The 18,670-nt window shown below is 39.5% G+C and overlaps 1 protein-coding gene across 2 annotated transcripts in view; it reads left to right on the plus strand.

Annotated features, from left to right (window-relative positions):
- Positions 1-18,670, plus strand: part of Copg2 (coat protein complex I subunit gamma 2) — a 135,763-nt gene that overhangs the window by 88,403 nt on the left and 28,690 nt on the right. For both annotated transcript variants that reach the window (XM_042272992.2, XM_006979420.4), the window contains 8 exons: positions 6,190-6,285; positions 6,896-7,139; positions 9,539-9,614; positions 10,397-10,500; positions 11,388-11,513; positions 12,080-12,142; positions 12,618-12,757; positions 13,356-13,527. In XM_042272992.2, the coding sequence (XP_042128926.1) occupies positions 6,190-6,285; positions 6,896-7,139; positions 9,539-9,614; positions 10,397-10,500; positions 11,388-11,513; positions 12,080-12,142; positions 12,618-12,757; positions 13,356-13,527 (1,021 nt within the window). The remainder of the gene's footprint in view (positions 1-6,189; positions 6,286-6,895; positions 7,140-9,538; positions 9,615-10,396; positions 10,501-11,387; positions 11,514-12,079; positions 12,143-12,617; positions 12,758-13,355; positions 13,528-18,670) is intronic.

Here is an 18,670-nt window from a genome sequence, read left to right on the forward strand (position 1 = left end):
AGCAGCCAAAAAATTCAAAGACAACACAATAATATACAGGATCCAGACTCTCTGTGTATTTCCCATCTTTAAGTGGCTTATTATATTTTTTTATTACTCTATTCCTTTTTTAAGGACTTCCTCTGCCCTTTTTCTTTTCTCTCCCAAACCTACATATATTTTTAAACACATTGTAACCTGTTTAGAGGTTTTTTGTTTGTTTGTTTGTTTTTTCCCATCTGAATCTATCTTTACTGAGTATCTGTAACCTTTTCTGTCTTTATGAGCAAAAAACCTAAACCTGCCAAGCAGCATGCTGGCAGAGCTTGCTCTAGCAGACCTCTCTCTGCTGGGGCCCATGTGAGAGACTGCGGGGACCCACCATGCCACTTAGCTCCTGGTGGTTGGTGTGCGACTCCATCTCACAGGCAGCTATTGGGAGACATGTCTCTGCTCTGTAGCTGGCATGACTGTGAGATTAGAAAGCTGTGTTTGGCTCCATTTTTGTTTGTTTAGGATCTTTTAAAGCTTTTTTTAGGTCTTATGTGGATCTGTGCCCTACAGTAGGCACCATTTGTAGGCAGAGTTTTTCTTTCCCATAGCTGCTCTTAAATAAACACACTGGGGTTTATATTAATTTCAAATGCTTAGCCAGTAGATAGCTCAGGCTTATTTACTAACTAGCTCTTACAACTTAACCCATTTCTCTTAATCTATGTTCTGTCCTGAGGCTCATGGCTTTTATCTCTATCCAGTTTTATGTATCCAACTTGTTCTGCATCTGGCTGGGGACTCCTCTAACTCCACCCTTCTTCATCCCAGCATTCTCAGTTCGGCTTTCCTACCTAACTTTATTCTGTTCAGCTGACTGGCCAGTCAGCTTGTTTATTAAACCAATCATAGTGACATGCATTCACACAGTGTACAGAAGGATTATTCCATAGTAATCAATCACTGCCTCAGTTCTGCTTCTGCAAAGTTATTCCAAGAAGTCCTGTTTGCTTGAAAGGGCAAGCCAGCACCCTTAACATGATTGCTCGTGCCTGAGAGTGATTTCTTGGTAGAGTGGGGTGTGTAGTGTGTGTGTGTGTGTGTGTGTGTGTGTGTGTGTGTGTGTGTGTGTACACATAATTTAAATAATAAGACGTAAATCTGGGAGACTAGAACTAGTAAAAAATTTATATTTGGGGTTGGGGATTTAGGTCAGTGGTAGAGCGCTTGCCTAGCAAGTGCAAGGCCCTGGGTTCGGTCCTCAGCTCTGGGGAAAAAAAAAAAAAAAAAAGAATTTATATTTACCTTCTATTTCCTGAATCCCCAGCTTCATCCCTACTCAGCATGAAGCAGCCATTACAGATGTCATCCCACATTCCATTCAAATAGGATAAAATATTGATGCTGAGGAATGTAACAGTATAGGCAAAAATCATATTTAATCATATTTATACTATAAATGTGAAAATACAGGAAAATCTTCAGAACAACAGATACATTACTTTTTTTTTTTTTTTTATTTTGGAGAGAGGAGAATTTGGATATGAGATCATTAATTGGGGATGTCAATTTTTGTCCTCACCCTGAATCTTGGCATTAACCTTGTGTTAACTTTTCTCTCTCCTTTCCTTTATCTTTTCTGTGTTTGCATTTTCATTGATTTGTATCAGCAAACATATACATTTCATACATTATATACATAATCACTTTTACACCAGTATCCTCTTTGCCTTCCTTCATTTCTCCACTTCCTGCTAATCTATCCTCCACTCCTCCACTTCCTGCTAATCTACAATCTTTCCCCAACTATCCTCCCTTCTACTTTCATGTTATGCATGCATGGGGGCAGTGGATTGCTTCCTGGTGAGTTTTTAAGGTTGTTTACAGGAGCATGAGCACCTTACCAGTGGCTATAACACTGAAGAAAATGTCTTCCTCCCCTGTCAACCATAAATTGTGAATAAATCCTCAGAGAGGGGTGGAGCCCCATGGGCCTCTCTCCATTTCATGACAAGGTATTGATGGTCCCAGTCTTCCACAGATAATAGCTGCTATGAGTTCAAGAGTGCATCAGCCCTATCAAGCCTGGAAGTCAGCATTGCACACCACTCCACACTCCTTCCTGTTCCGACATTTTTTCTGCCCTTCTACCACAGTGTTCCTTGTAGTAGAGCATCTCTCTCTCTCTCTCTCTCTCTCTCTCTCTCTCTCGTGTGTGTATGTGTGTGTGCATGCTAATAAATGAGCCTTTAAGGGAGGTCTTGTTTATGGCTGTGTATTCAACAGCCATTTACTCCTAGTACCTTGACCAGTTATGAGTTGTTTGTATTCACTTTTGATCACTACATAAAGAAGACTGTCTGGCCACAGCTGACAGCAGCACTAATATATGGACAGAAACACAGTTTAGAAGGCAAATCTAGTCAGAAGACTGTTGGTTCTCCCCGTAACAGACTTTCCACTATTGTACCAGTGGACTCATCTTTCATCTTGACTGACCAGTTGGTATTACCTTTCCTTAATCTTCTAAAGGTCCATCCTTTACACTTACTTTCCTGTCCTACCCCATTCATATTGCTTAATTTAAAAAGAAAATGCAGAAAGCACCTGTTTTAGTTAGGGTTTCCATTGCTGTGAAGAGACACCATGACCACAGCAACTCTTATGAAGGAAAACATTTAATTGAGGCTGGCTTACAGTTTCAGAGGTTTAGTCCATTATCATCATGGCAGGAAGCATGGTGGCACACAAGCAGACATGACGCTGGAGAAGGAGCTGAGAGCTCTACATCTTGATCTGCAGGCAACAGGAGGTAAACTTGCGTAGCTTGAGGAAAGGAGACCTCAAAGCCTACCTCCAAAGTGATACACTTCCTTTCAAGGCCACACCCACTCCAACAAAGCCACACCTCCTCATGGTGCCACTCCCTTTGGGGACCATTTTCTTTCAAACCATCACAGCACCCTAAGAAATAGTTTCAGATCAACTTTAAAGAAAAACAGACTAAGGTGGCTTCTAAAGAGACCATCCCTGCTCAACCCATGGATTTCCTGCATGCTTTCTTACTGTAATCCCATGTCCCATAAAAGCCCTTTGTGTTCCCTTCATTCTAGAAGATAAAAACTTGAGATGAAGGGGTCTATTTGTTTTCTTCAAGGTCAGTCTTCAATAGTCCTGCTTTCCTTCATGAAAGCAAGCATTTAATCTTACAAAATTACCATAAATAAAACATGTACCTAAACATTTCTTTTGTTAAAAAGCATTGACTCCTCCCTTGGAACCATAATTAAAAGCAGGATGAAAGCCTGGCATCCAAAGTGTGTGGTGTCTTCAGCAGTAGAATCTTACTTTCAAGTTTTTAGAAGCTACCAAGGGCAATGGCAGTAGTCTATATTGTTTTGTTTTAGAAGTCTCTTGGACCCTCCCTACCTTGATGAAGATGAGACAGACCAAAACTTGCATATATTAAGTGGAAATATAGGTACAGTCATTTTGGAAAACTGGTAGTATTTACTAAAGCTGAATGAATTCATGCCCTGAGTGTGACCCAGCAGTTTTACTCTTAAATGTATTTCCTACAGAAATGCATATACAAGACTCATTTTAAATGTCAAATCAAGGAATTAATTTTGGAGGAATCTGTGTGGTTAAGAAAATGACCTCTGGCTGGGCGGTGGTGGCGCATGCCTTTAATCCCAGCACTCGGGAGGCAGAGGCAGGCGAATCTCTGTGAGTTCGAGGCCAGCCTGGTCTCCAAAGCGAGTTCCAGGAAAGGCGCAAAGCTACACAGAGAAACCCTGTCTCGAAAAACCAAAAAAAATAAATAAATAAATAAAAAAAGAAAATGACCTCTGGTAAGCAGTGGTGGTGCACAGCTTTAATCCCAGAACTCAGGAGGCAGAGGCAGGTAGATCTCTGAGTTTGAGGCCAGCCTGGTCTGCAAAGCAAGTTCCAGGACAGCCAGGGCTAGACGGAGAAACCCTGTCTCAAAAAAGAAAAAAGAAAAGAAAAGAAAGAACAGAACTCCTACATGCCTGGGTTTAGTTTTATGATTTACTAGATATGTGTCTCTCTGGCTGCCTCAGTCTCCTTGGCTATACCAAGGAGGTGATCATAGTACTAATAACCCCATAGAGTTGTTGTAAGGTCTAAATGAACCTTAGTGTTAACTACTGCTGCTCTCTGTGTGTATAATGTGAGAGCTGTAAGTACTCATATAGAGTGGTTGAATAGTGTCCGTATTATTTAGACTCTTTTATTTTAGTACAGTTATCATAAATCTTTTATAGTACAAATTGACTAATTTGTTTCAGTTTTAGTATTGCCCCTACCATTTTAATTATTTCAGTTTTGATATGTAGAACATTATGCTAATCAAAGAAGTACTGATATATTCAGAAGAATATCATTTCTTCTCATATCTCCTCCCGTACTTCCTTATAAGACTTTATTTGCTTACACATTTATCTTCTTTAGTACACCTTTTATAAATATAAGAGATAAATGCATGTTTCTTGTTTTATTGTACATCAAAGATAGCATACTGTTGTGCTCTTTTTGTACAGTGTTTTTCCTTTTTTTAACTTAAATAAATAATAAGAAATCAAATAAATAAATAGAAGTCATTCAAAGTTTTTGGAAGGAGATATGCTTCTTTTTTAATTTTAATTTTTATTTTTATTTTCAATTTTTTCAAGACAGGGTTTCTCTGTGCCCTGGCTGCCCTGGAACTTGCTCTGTAGACCAGGCTGGCCTCAAACTCACAGAGATGCTTAACTTTTCTTTACAGCTGCATGATACCCTAGCAGTTGTGTGGAATGTAGCATATTGAACCAGTCTCCTGTTTGGGTAGTGTACAGTTATTTTGTGTTTAGGAACAGTGCTACAATGGATACCCTGGGCATGTGTTTTTCAGAACATTAGATCTGTGTCCTGAAGGCATATTTAGTATGAAAGCTAAATATAATAAATACATCATTCATAGAGCATGCTAAATGCTGCCAGAAGTGTATAAAAGTATTAGTTTCCCATAATCTTACCAGTAGTGTGTGTTGAGCTATTGTACTCTGCCTACCTATTGCACTCTGCCAACCTTTTGGATGAGAAACGGTGTTTCAGTGTGTAGCTTTAATTTGAATTCTGTTTTTATGAGGAAAATTAAACATCTTTCCCATTTGAAATCCCTGTTGGTATGTTTGCATCATGTTTGTGTGCAAGTATGTTTGTGGACATGGGTCCACACGTGCTAGAGCACATGTGTAAAGGCCAGAGGACAACTTTGAGTGTCAGGCCTTTCCTCCCACCTTGTTTGAGGCAGGTTCTCTGTTTGCTACCACACTCACCAAGCTAGCTTGTCCACTGCGAGCTGCCTGGAATGATTCTCCGTTTCCTTCTCCCATCTCCCTGGAGGAGCACTGCGATTATAGATGCCTGTGCCCGGACTTGGTCCTCGCACTTGCTGGCCATACCTATTGATCCAGCGTTTCTAACCACCATCTGCATTTCTAAAGGTCACATAAGACCTCTTTGTGAGTTTTCTGTTGAGGTTTTCCACCACATTTTCTACATTTTGTTTTTCTTTCTCAGTTTTTTAAAAGACTTTTTGTATGTTAAGAATACAAACATGAAACGTGTTACTAATTTTTTCCTCCCAGTTTTCCATTGTATTAGAATGGGTTTTGTAATGCATAAGTTTTGTTTTTGTTTGTTTTCATTTGGTTTGGTTTTTGATGTTGTTGGGTTTGTTTGGTTTTTTTGCATAGTTATAGTTGTCAGTCTTTTTGTCCATTCCATTTGATTTTTAGTGATTGTCAGAATCCTTACCCTTCGGTATGGAGGAATTCACTCATGTTCACTTCAGATACACTCTATACTTTTGTTTTACTCAAGTTCCATATGTGCTTGTTTTTCCTGTTCTATATACGTGTTTGTTTACCTGTTTGCACACCGCTGCCACACAGTTCTTAATAAGCTTTGTTGGGCCCTGTTAGCAACTGTTAACCCCCCATTGAAGCTGTTTTATTCTTTTCCTAGCTATGCTTGTATGTTCATTTTCCTTATCAAAATAAAGCTTCCTGATTTCATGAAAAATTTTATTGCCATCATATTAAATGTGTGTATTACCATAGAGGAGATCAGGTATCTTATTGTTGTTGAAAAATCCTAACCAAGTACGAGGAATGTTTTTCACCTCCTTTGACTGTTGCGTCTTTTCCATAGGTGGTGGTTGTACAGGCCATTAGTGCTCTCTGTCAGAAGTACCCTCGAAAGCACAGCGTCATGATGACTTTTCTTTCCAACATGCTTCGAGATGATGTAGGTAGAGACTACTTTTTAAACATAGGAAGTTGTTCTCTTAAATTCCCTTGATTACTGTTAAATATCAGTGTTTTGTTGTTGTTGTTAACTCACTTCTACATGGTTTGTATTTTTATTTTTTATTCTTTGAAAATTGCACACATATATTCAAGGTATCATGTCCACTCCTCACTTCCTCTTGCACTTGCTCCAACTCAACCCAGGACCTCCCATTAGTATTTTAAGCACATGTCTTTATCGTATATTAAATATATTTCTTTCTCGTTTCTGTATGCCTCTCAAATATTATACATAATTCCAATTACTGTATTATCATGGCTATTTATTTTCCCACTTGAAGGGGAAAAAACTTTGTTGTTATTGTTTTATTAAATAAAGGAAGTTAATTGAAATATTGTAAGCATGAATCTTGAAATACAAGCATTTCTTTTAAAAAAAAAAAAGGTAACTTAAAATGGGGATAGTAGGGTAGTGAAAAATATTGAAATATAAGCATTTCTTTAAAAAAAAAAAAGGTCCTTAGAATGGGAATGGCAGTGGTGGTGTTAGTTGGTGGTGGGGAGAAAGTCCTAAGAACAGATGGCAATTTTATCTTCTCTTTTATTAGGGAGGTTTTGAATACAAAAAGGCCATTGTGGACTGCATAATCAGCATTGTGGAAGAGAACCCTGAGAGTAAAGAAGCTGGTCTAGCCCACCTCTGTGAATTCATTGAGGACTGTGAACACACCGTTCTGGCTACTAAGATTCTACACTTACTGGGCAAAGAGGGCCCTAGAACGCCTGTCCCCTCCAAGTATATCAGATTCATTTTTAATAGGGTAGTCCTGGAGAATGAGGCTGTCAGAGCTGGTGAGTCATTAGAACACAACTAGTGATGTAATTACTGGTCTTTAAAAATATGTAATTCAAGAGGGTAGTAATGAAATTGGAAAACAAAGTTACAGGTGTGCTGTGATTTTGGAGGAAACCCAGGGTCTAGATATACAGCTCTTCCTTTATGTTCCAACTTGCATGCAGATTTTTGCCTTAGATTAGATCCTGCAGTCCTTACCTTTCAGTGTAACAGAACATTATAGTGGTGCCTCTTATTTGTTCATTAAACCGAGAAGTAAGATTGTATGTATTTATGTATGGATGTGTCCGTATATACATTTTAAGTGGTTCTAGTCTAATAAAGGAAAATTGCACTGGTAGGTAAATTCTCCTGCAGTCCTGTCTCCCATTAACTCCTGACCTATCCTTACACGTCATTTCCAGACCTACTCCAAGCCATCACTAGAGTTGCCTTCATGTGTTCTTGTCCCGTTTTCTTCTCAAGTTACTTTTTTAAATTACGTATAAGTTAGCTGGAGAATCAGACTACATAATATTTTTATCTTAGTTTACATCCCAACTTGATATACTGTTGACTGACTGTTAATGAAACTCTCTTCCCTTGATTTTCACAGTGTACTTCATTTTTGTCTCATTCCTTGGTCTTATTTATAGTTCTTCTTTCTAGTACATTAATTGGCCATTCTTAGAATTGTTCTATCACTGGATACATTCTTCTAGATTGTTTTTTGGAGCTCTATTTATAAACATGACTCCCCTGAATCAGTGTCCACCATCCACCCCCAGATGTAACGTGAAATTCAAACTAATCCAAACTGCCATTTTCACTTGATCTTCACTCAAGGCAGAGATTTAGGTCATGGCTTTGAAACCTCCCCATCCTCACCACAGCCCTGTCCCGTCTGCCTCTGTCCTGCCTTCTTCACTCTCTTAGTTTCTGTCACTGATTCCAGGGTGAGTTTTTCATTCATTTCTGATCCCTAGCTGATCTGCTTCTGCTGTCACAGACACTTTGTTAGTGAAATATGAAGAATGGGCATTACAAGAACACACATTTGGACTGGAAAGCTGACTTAGCAGTTAAGAGTACTTACTGCTCTTGCCAAGGACCTGAATTTGGCTCCACTTGTCACTCCAGCTCCTGGGGATCTGATACTGCTGGCTGCCTCTAGCACCTGCACTCATGTGTACATACCTACACACAAGCGTATACACTTTGCATAATTAAAAATAATAAAAACAAGTTTTTCCTATGTCTATGTGGGACAGTGTAACCTTTAATTAAAACACTGAGGTTTGAGCTATGTATGGTTTTTAGTTTACCTCTGGTCTCTTACTTTCACTCTAATATGGGTCCAGTGCTCAGCCTTTCTCACTCAAGTCTAGTAATTAACAGTTTCTGCTCTGGGTACAGGGCATTTTGATTTGTTTTTCTTTCTGATACTCTTGTCCTGCGTTTTCCCACTGGCCAAACTAACTGTTCTACAAAATTCACTGCAGTAGTGTCTCACGTCCTTGTCTGGCCCCATTTCTGTACTTACCTAGATCTTGAACATCCTGGATATAGTTCTGCCAGAGATTTACTGGGCAAGATAGTATTTAAAAAAAAAAAAATATTTATTTATTTATTTATTTATTTATTTATTTATTTATTTATTTATTTATTTATTTATTTATTATGTATATAGCATGTATGCCCACAGGCCAGAAGAGGGCACCAGATCTGATTACAGATGGTTGTTAGCCACCACGTGGTGCTGGGAATTGGACTCAGGACCTCTGGAAGAGCAGCTAGTGCTCTTAACCACTGAGCCATCTCTCCAGCCCCTGGCAAGCCAGTCTTGTTCCTTACTTGTCTTTCTCACTGCACTCTGACTCTTTATGTCAGAGACCATGTCTTTTATCCTTCTGCCCCTCAGCTTTTGCTACACTGCCACATAAAATTTAGGTGAGCATTGAATCTTGGTTGAGTGAAAGGAATTTTAATAATAGTTTCTTGGCACTAGTTGTTTCAAATTTGAACTGAATCATGTCAGAGGCTATATGAGAGGCTGTCATGGGGCAGAGACAGCTCACACACATATACACGTGATTCTTTTCCCTCACAGAATGTCTAATGTTCCTGTGTAGAGCTTGCTAGATGCTTCACAGTTCTGTTTATGCTTAAGTCATCCAGAAACTGCTAATGAAACAAGACTTTATTTCCACTGAATACTTGCTGCTTCTCTAATTTGCTTTTGGTTTTGGTTTTGTAGCCCAGGCTGGCCTGGAACTCAATATGTAGCCCGTGCTGGTCTCAGACTTTCAATAATCTTCTACCCTGGCCTCCCAAGTGTCTGGTTTGTTTTGAATGCTTATTGCTGAACTCTAAGCAGCCAGTACTTAACGTTGCTTTATTCTATGTCTCACAACAGCTGCTGTGAGTGCTTTGGCCAAATTTGGAGCTCAGAATGAGAGCCTTCTCCCAAGCATCCTTGTACTCTTACAGAGGTATGCAAAAGAATATCAGCTTTGGAAAAATAAAGAGTCCATGTAGCTAAATGGTGAAAACCTCATCACACTATGTCAGACACACTGCAGGGCTAAGAGTAGAGCTAATAGAGCTAGTCAGGGGCAAATGGGTTTTTTCTATTTCTAATAATTATATAGGTGCAAGATACATGCGAAATTTGAGTTTTGGGTTTCTTTTACATGATTTTGTACAGTAAGCACTAACTTCAAAATGATGTTAAATGATTTATATGAAGAATTGATAGTAGCCTTTCATGATCTTCATAACTCCCTAGTTAGTGAAGAAAAGGCCTTTTTAGCAAATATTTTGTGATTGCATTTTATAATTAAAGCAATTAAGTTATAAACCAAGGCTGACTAGTTTAAATGAAGCAGATTGCCATTTGAACAGTACTGAGTGCTAGTTTTCTTTGTCTCCTTAGTGAAACATTTCCGTTTCTTAGTTTAGAAAAGCTAAGTCTTTGTTGGGCTCTTGTAATTACAGGTTCAAGGTTAGACTCTATTATGTCATGTGACTGTGCTCTTCCTAGTGACTTCGGTGCCTTCTAATATAGTAACTCTGATTTGCAATAGGAGCATTTCTTTAGTAATTCATAATAGTTCAAGAATCATGGAAAATTTAGGAGCCTGTGTTGGTTATTATTGAATTCTGTCATAAATATCATATCCGATGGCCTCTTCTATGCTCTACAGGAATAGTGGTAAAACTGTTGGAAATCTTTGGGATATAGAAACAGAGCTCTGCCATTTCTTCTAAACAGGTGTATGATGGATACGGATGATGAGGTACGGGACCGAGCTACCTTCTACCTGAACGTACTGCAGCAGAGACAGATGGCCCTGAATGCTACATATATCTTCAATGGTCAGTGAGAGGCGGGGTTGTGGAGACAGAGCACTTTGGTTGACCAATGGTCAAGCCTGTTTTATGGTGACTCATGTATTAGCTGACTCCTTTAGGCAGTTGCATGGTTTTAATCTTTGAGTGTAATTCCATTTCTAGGGAAACCCATATTTACAAAGGTACTTTCAGATTTGGTGATAGCAGTCCTATGAAATAATGTATAAGAATATGTTTTTTAAAATATAAAAGGGTCCAAAAAAATACTGCTTATCCCTGGTTCTTCTTAGGCTCCATCTTCCATGGCTCTCCCCATTTTTGTTTTCTTGTTCCTGTTTAGCTAAGATATTTGAGTTCCTGAGAGATACTTGCATTTTGCTGACATTTTTAATGCTCTGCTCCCATGTTTCCTTGAAGGAAATAAGGGAGCTTATAAGTTTATAAGGTAGTTTTATATAGTAATCTTTAATTTGATTACTTAGGCAGTGGTTCTCAACCTTCCTAATGCTGTGATCCTTTAATACAGTTTCTTATGTTGTGGTGACTCCAACTATAAAGTTATTTTTGTTGTTACTTCATAACTGTAATTTTGCTACTGTTATGAATTGTAATGTAAATATCTGTGTTTTCCAGTGGTCTTAGGCCATCCCTATGAAAGGTTGTTCGAGATCTTTTAGTAATAAGATTGATGACATTGTTTAAATTTAGGATTTTAATTTTAATTCTCTTGGATTTTACCCAAAAGCAAGATTAAGAAAATTGTCCCAAGATGAAAAGGTTTTTTTTAAGTCATTTAATACAGAATGTGTCACAATACTTAAAGCTGATTGCTATACTCTTTTGAAATGTGTTTCTCTTCCTTCAGAAAGCGTTTAGAAGAGATTATAATACTGATACTTTCCTGTTTATAGGTCTGACAGTCTCTATACCAGGGATGGAAAAGGCCTTACACCAGTATACCCTAGAACCTTCGGAAAAACCTTTTGACTTGAAGTCCATTCCTCTTGCTATGGCTCCTGTCTTTGAACAGAAGTCAGGTAACAGAACTGTTGAACTCTGTTAGTTTTTCTGTGTCTAAGTAATTTATTTAAAAAACAAACAAACTTGTAAATATTAACATATCTCCTAACCTAGAAGGTAAAACAAGAAAAAGCTTTTAAAAGTACCATAGTTTCTCTCTTTCATTTTTTAAATTTTTGTTTTTTTGTTGAGACAGGGTCTCTCTGCATAGCCCTTTCCTAGAATTCATGCTATAGACTAGGCTGGTTTCAAACTCACAGAGACCCACCTGCCTTTGCCTCCTAAGTGCTGGAATTTAAGGTGTGCACCATTGGTGATCTTTTAGTACTGAGATAGATGACATTGTTTAAATTTAGAATTTTAATTTTAAGTCTCTTGGATTTTACCCAGAAGTAAGAACAGGAAAATGTCCCAAGATGAAAAAAAAAAATTTTTTTAAGTTATTTAATACAAACTGTCACAATACTTAGAGTTGTTTGCCACTGTGTATCTGCTAGAAGTTACTGCCTTCCTCTCTTTCTGTATGCAAGGTTAGCTAAAAGTGGAAAGAGACTCACTTGGTTGCTTATATCCTTCTTTGTAGAAATCACGCTTGTGACTCCTAAGCCAGAGAAATTGGCTCCTTCCAGGCAAGATATTTTCCAAGGTATGTTTTTATGAGTACAAGTCATAATCTTTAATCCCTAGGCATTATAAGTTAGTAACATCCACCGCTTTTCTTCAATTTGATTAATTCTCAGTTCAGTAAGTGTTCCTGTGTCATAGGTTATAGTGGCTGGAATCACCTGGTGTCCATGGATTTTCCAGTGACTAGTTTATTACCTGAGAATATTGCTCTGGTGTGTATTTTGTTGGTTAAGAGGGAAAGAAATTAGCAATTTAGTTTCCTCCCCACCCCCCACTACATATAGGAATCTAGTATATAAACTTGATATCTTAAAGAATGATTTCACAGAAGCTTGGATACCACTGGTTTAGTGTTTAGTTATTACTAAAGCCACGGAGTACTACTCTCTGGTACTACAGAGTACTACTCTGTGGTAACTAAAGCATTTTAATAAAGTCTCTTCCTGTCTTCTTCATAGTATGCTTCTACTTTTCTTTCTCTTTGTGCTTAACAGAACAGTTGGCTGCCATTCCTGAGTTTATGAGTCTGGGGCCCTTGTTCAAGTCTTCTGAGCCTGTTCAGCTCACAGAGGCTGAGACAGAGTACTTCGTGCGCTGCATCAAGCACGTGTTCACTGACCACATTGTGTTTCAGGTGAGATAAAGGATTCTTGGTTCTTTCTAGGCCTTTAAATATAAGCTGCCATCTTGGAGCCAAATAGCACTTCCCTTTAGTTTATGATTCTAGTTCCTTTCAGAGAGGATTAATTTAGCAATAATTCTAGTTTCCTTTTCAGAGGTATAGGGGTTTCTTCTTCTGATGGACTATTTTTGATAACTAAAATTTTAAAGGATAAAAAATTGAGTGTCTCAAGAAATAGACAACGTATAGTATAACTTTGAAAAAATCAGCATTTAAACAAGATAAACTACGTGGGTTGTTTAAGAACTTAGATTTGATAGTTGTCAGATTTGTAGCACTTTGTAGAGTCAGTATCAGGAGAGAGACATTGGTGGCTAACAGACAAACGAAAAGAAGCCTGTCAGTGTTTCGGAGAGGCAGTCAAAAGGGGAGGGGGGAGTAAGACCTGGGTTCAATCCCTCATAAAAAACTTCTTAGGAGATTTATGGTGCTATTTATAGTGTTGAATACAGTGGATTCCAGAGCTGAACGGTGGACTATGAATGAGTAGAAACAACTTGTTGGAAAATATCTCTTATTCTTTACCACTTTTCTGTTGCTGGCTTTTCAGTTTGATTGTACCAACACTCTGAATGACCAGCTGCTGGAGAAAGTAACAGTGCAGATGGAACCATCCGATTCCTATGAAGTGCTGTGCTACATCCCAGCCCCCAGCCTCACTTACAATCAACCAGGAATATGTTACACGCTTGTTCGCTTGCCGGAGGAGGACCCTATAGCAGGTACCAACTCTTAGAAGGAGAAGATACTAAATGGACTACAATGCATCACCTCCTGATCTCTTAGAATGTCTAGACAAGTAGTTAATGTTCAAGAATGTGGGTCTTTCCAGAACGTGATGTTGTCAGGGGAGGGGTATGTTTATAAAATTGGTTACTTTTGTAGAAATACTACTTTCAAAACTAAAGCTGTAAGAAAAACTTGCTGCTGATAATGTTAAAAGAGAAACTGAATGCATATAGTGATAGCCCCCAAAAAAGGATTCAGGTTATCTGTTGAAACAGTGTAACCGTGACTGAAGGTTCTAATACCTGCTATGTCTTAGAAGAATCATGATGTTTCTCTCTAGGGCTCCTGGGAAAGCTTGGTTATTTAGCAGATGGTTGGCATTTTAATACATCATTTTAAGCATCTTGTAGTATAAGGCTATTGTCTGCAGTGTTTCAGCTTAATAAACTTAGTCAACCATTTTGTGTCCATATTTGAGAAAGGCTGTATCATTTACTTGATCTATGTTCATTCTTGGTGTGGAGGTGGTATAAGGGGTCTAAAAGAGAGCCAACTGTGACAGGCAGTGGTGACGCACGCCTTTAATCCCAGTACTCGGGAAGCAGAGGCAGGTGGATTTCTGTGAGTTCCCGGAAAGCTTGGTCTATAGAGTGAGTTCCAGAACAGCCAGGGCTACACAGAGAAACTCTATCTCGAAAAAGAAGAGAGAAAGAGAGAGAGAGAGAGAGAGAGAGAGAGAGAGAGAGAGAAAGCCAACTGCTAGTGCCAGTGACAGTATTTATAATTTTAGGATTTAGGGTAGTCTAGACAATATATCCTCTACATATGTTGGAATCTATCCCACTTGAATTCGTTACTCCACTCAGTGGTCCCATGCTCACTGCAGACCACCTAACAGTAGTTGCCCAGCTTTCCCAGAAATAAGCACACATACCACATTAATATTTAAACAGTTTTTACTACTAGTTAAGTACAGGAAATACAGAAATTAACAGTATTAACAAACATCAGGGAAGTTACAGAGTTACAAGAAATCATAAAAGTACTAGTAAATAGTTATCCCCAGTCATCATTCAGTTATATTTGGGGCTTAGTCCGATTTATTTTTATAGCCCCTCTCCTAAATCCCTTCTTCGATGTTCATTCATGGGAGCCCCTGACCAGTCTTAACCGTGTTGGGTGCTAGACTAGGCTACTCAGACTCTGGCACGAGGTAGATTCATGTTGGCACCGTTGCTGAGTCTGAATCCCAGGTTGTTCCCTCTGATCTTGAGTGGAACTGTGTTTGTGTTGTACAGCCATCTGGATCTGTAACCCCCTGGGTGGGAAGGCACTTTCCTATCTGGACACTGACAGCCATCTGTCTTTAAATTTCATGACTTCCTTTATTCCTTTGTGAAATGGCTCACGTTCCGTTTCCTTGTCACTTCACTTCGCTCACCTGCTCTGGTTTTCTCTCTAGGTATATGTATCTGAAGGATGTCAGCAAGAATAATTAAACTTTCTGTTCGCGCAAGGAAACTAGTTTTATTTGCCGTTGTTCCAAACTTGTATCTGGGTTCAGTCTTAATGTAGCTCTAAGTCTCTTGCCATCATCCCAGGAGACTGTGCATTTGATCTGTTTTTCCAGCAGCCTTCTTCCCTTGTCACGGAATTCCTCTACAATCACTTTACCGCCCTCTAAACATAGGGGCTGTTTTATTTTTAAGGAATGTCATTACTTTACCACTTACTTACAAAGGGAAGTGCAATCTGAACCACTGAAAACGCCAGCCCCTCCCAGTTGAGAATACTACCTAATTCCAGCTCTTCAGGTTCACGCTGCTGTAGGATAACTCAGGGGACCCACAACCCAAGGGATGGGATTAAAAGAATAAGTACAATTTTACAATACCAAAATACACAAACAACACTGTTGAAATTACAGTAGTTACATATATTCTAGGAAAGCAATAGTAACATTAAACACATCCACCAAGACAAGAAAGAGACATCGCCTCAGCCCCCTTCACTGAGGAGGTGACTTCTTTTGAAAACAGATCTTACATATTATTAGCCCAGAGGTTTCAACTTTTGGTCTGCTGGCCATGGACTATTTGGATTTTGTTTAAAAAATTTGGCAATTAGAGAATTTTCTTTATGTTAGATTCAGAGGGTTTCCTGATCAGTGGTAGAGTGTGGCTATAAACTCTAATCTTGTTTCAGCTTTTTCATGTTTGACCTACCATATGCATGATTACTCCTTTCTATTCTTTAGTTTTTATTAGAATTCATGAAGTTTTAATCCATAGCCAATCTCAACTCTACTTTGCAATGAATGAAGTGAATACCAGGATATAGGTGGTACTGGAGTCTTTATCCCTCCTCCCATCCTTCTTTTTTTTAAAACATTTAATTTTTTTTTCCATTGCAGATACTTTAAAAATTATCAGTCATTTCAAAATTTATCATTTCTAATATCTATCTTATCCCAGAAAAATATTTTTCCTTATGGTCACAAGGGAAAAAATATAAGTTCTTGGTTATAATTTCCTTCAACTTGAAAATAATATTAGAGAGGAATATGGATTTAATAGATAGGTATAATAATTTGAATACTGGCCCTATCACATATTGACTCTGTGAATTGGACAAATAATTTTATTTGTATAAGTCTGATCTGGCACCAGGCACAGTAAATAATAGACATCATTTTGTTTAATTCTGGAATTGCTTAAATCTTTTCCTTTAATCATCTTTAAAATCAGTTCTTCTGCAATTCAAAAGATACATGCTCTCCAGTATTCTCCAGAATATTATTCCATTAATTATACCTTTCTTTGCTCAATCTATAAACATCCTTGGCTATCAAATACTGGCTTCTGAAGATTGTTGATCAAGCCATTCACAAACTCATCTCTATATGATCATTTGTTCTCCTTACTCAGCCCACTCATCAAGTGATATCTGATGAAGCTTTTAGGCAGCCAAATGTTGTGTTGATAAGTTCTTAATATATACAATTCCTGTTTTCGTTTATTCCTGATTCAGAATAGATCTTCAATGAGCACTACCCATCTGACCATCAAAATGTCCTAAGTAATTTGAACACTAGTAAAATGAACACTAGTCATGTAGCCCAATTCCATTAACAGTACCTCTTTTCCATTTGGGCTGTTGCAGGCCATGTTAAATATATTTCAGCCTATGTCCAACTCTTCTCTGAACTGTCCACCCCCCCTTTTTTTTTTCTTTTTTTTTTTTTCTCTTTTTTTTTTTTTTTCTCTCTCTCTCTCTCTTTCTAATACAGGGTCTCCCTCTGTATCCCAGGCTGGCCTTCAACTTGTGATCTTCCTGCCACTAAACCCTAAACCCAACTCACATTTCCTGATTTTATACTTAACCATGTGACGATGTTACTACTATCCTGTGATTTTTGTTTAATGCTCTTCTGTTTTTTTAAAACCAGTGAAGTTGTTTCTGTAATACATGAAGGCTGTGTCACCTGACTTGCCTCTCTTATAAAGACAACTCTATTTAGGCCTTGAAAGTCTTTGTATCATTCATTGCTTAACCTGGAGATCTGATAACACCTCCCACCTTGGAAAACCCTGAATTCTGCCTTTTGCTTTCCTGCACAGGCTCCATTATCAAGGGTGAGCCACCATTTCAATTGGTTCTATCCTCCCCTAGCCCTCTCCAAGTGTTTGTTACCATCCTGTGGCCACCTGCTTCAGGGTCTCTCTAATTTGGATGCAGGATTAATTCTTGTAAGACCATTCCTTATATTTTTCTCATGGGAACTTTTCCAGAGACATCCTGATTCCTCCCCAACACTTTTCTTGGAACCTTCCCACTGACACATGACTCAGGAGTCGTTCCACTCCCATCTGATCACTTCCTGATTCGCACTTACTGCTCCCTCCATTGCGGGCCTCTAAGCCTGGGGCAAGCTCTTGTGAGGCCAGGTGCTCTCTGAATTCACCTATAACCAACCTAGCTTCTTAGCCTACCATTGTGGGGAAGAAATATGTTCTTGCTTGGGAGCGCTGTCTGACCTGAGCCATGTGGCCATGGTTTTCAATGGCGTAGTGCTCCCAGTTATTTTTCTAGATACTGTCCTGCCTCCCACCCCAACCCAGTTGTCATGGCTGAAGTGAACACCTCATCTTCTCTTTTCCCCCAAAATCCTGAGTGTACCTTCTTGGTATAGTGCTTTCCCCTGAGCCTCTCGGCACCCTCTGCTCTCTTAGCTGCTGCTTCCTTCCACTGATTGTGCTGGTTTGACCAGCTCTCCTCTCATGTCTCCCACCTATTCCTCACCTCCTCACAACTCTCCTGGGTCCGGCTAACCCTTTCTCCTGCTTTCCCATCCACTGCCCAGAGAAAGAGAGTCGTACTCTGAACACCTGCAGCTCCTTCAGATGCCCTCTGCAATGCTCTGCTGTATCCTGTGGACCTCTGAACCTGCCCCTTCACCACCACGTTTGGTCCTCTTTGGGTCAGACTGATTGTACCTAGTCTGTACACCCCCATCACCCCTGTGCATCATCCATCTCTATCAGCCTCACTCACTCCTCCACCTCAGTCCTCAGCAGGAACCACAGTGTTGGCACTGCACTCCCTGCCCCTGACAGCAAACCCTCACACAGCTCTCATCCTTCCTCAGACCTTCCTTGTGCACTGCATCCAGCTGCTCACTGTCATCCCCCTGCACTGACAGCACCTTTTCTCCCAAGTCTGACAGTCATGATCTGATGGCTCCATCTGCCTGGACTCACAGGCTCCATCTGCTCACCCTTCCTTCTCTGTAGCCATCTCCATCCCCCCCCCCTCCACCAGTGATTCTCACCCAGGGGTGCATGGCCTCCCAGTAGCCTATCAGAACATCTTCTGGATGGTGTTATTGTTGGTATTTGTGAGCAGATCACTGCTCTGCCTCTGATGTTCTGATAGGCCACCTGGGGGCCATGCCCGCCCCCCCCCTCAGGTGGAACCCCCCAACCCCCACCCCTGGTTAAGAATCACTGCTGTGGATGGCCACCTTTCCTCTCAGACCTTCACTCTTCAGTCCCAAGCCTTGAGCTTTCTGGTAGTGACTATTGAAATCCTCACTCGAGCATCGCAGCACTTCCTCAAACGTTCTCCTCGTAGAAC

This window comes from Peromyscus maniculatus, chromosome 3 (assembly GCF_049852395.1).
Source record: "Peromyscus maniculatus bairdii isolate BWxNUB_F1_BW_parent chromosome 3, HU_Pman_BW_mat_3.1, whole genome shotgun sequence".
In the NCBI taxonomy this organism is placed as follows: Eukaryota; Metazoa; Chordata; class Mammalia; order Rodentia; family Cricetidae; genus Peromyscus; species Peromyscus maniculatus.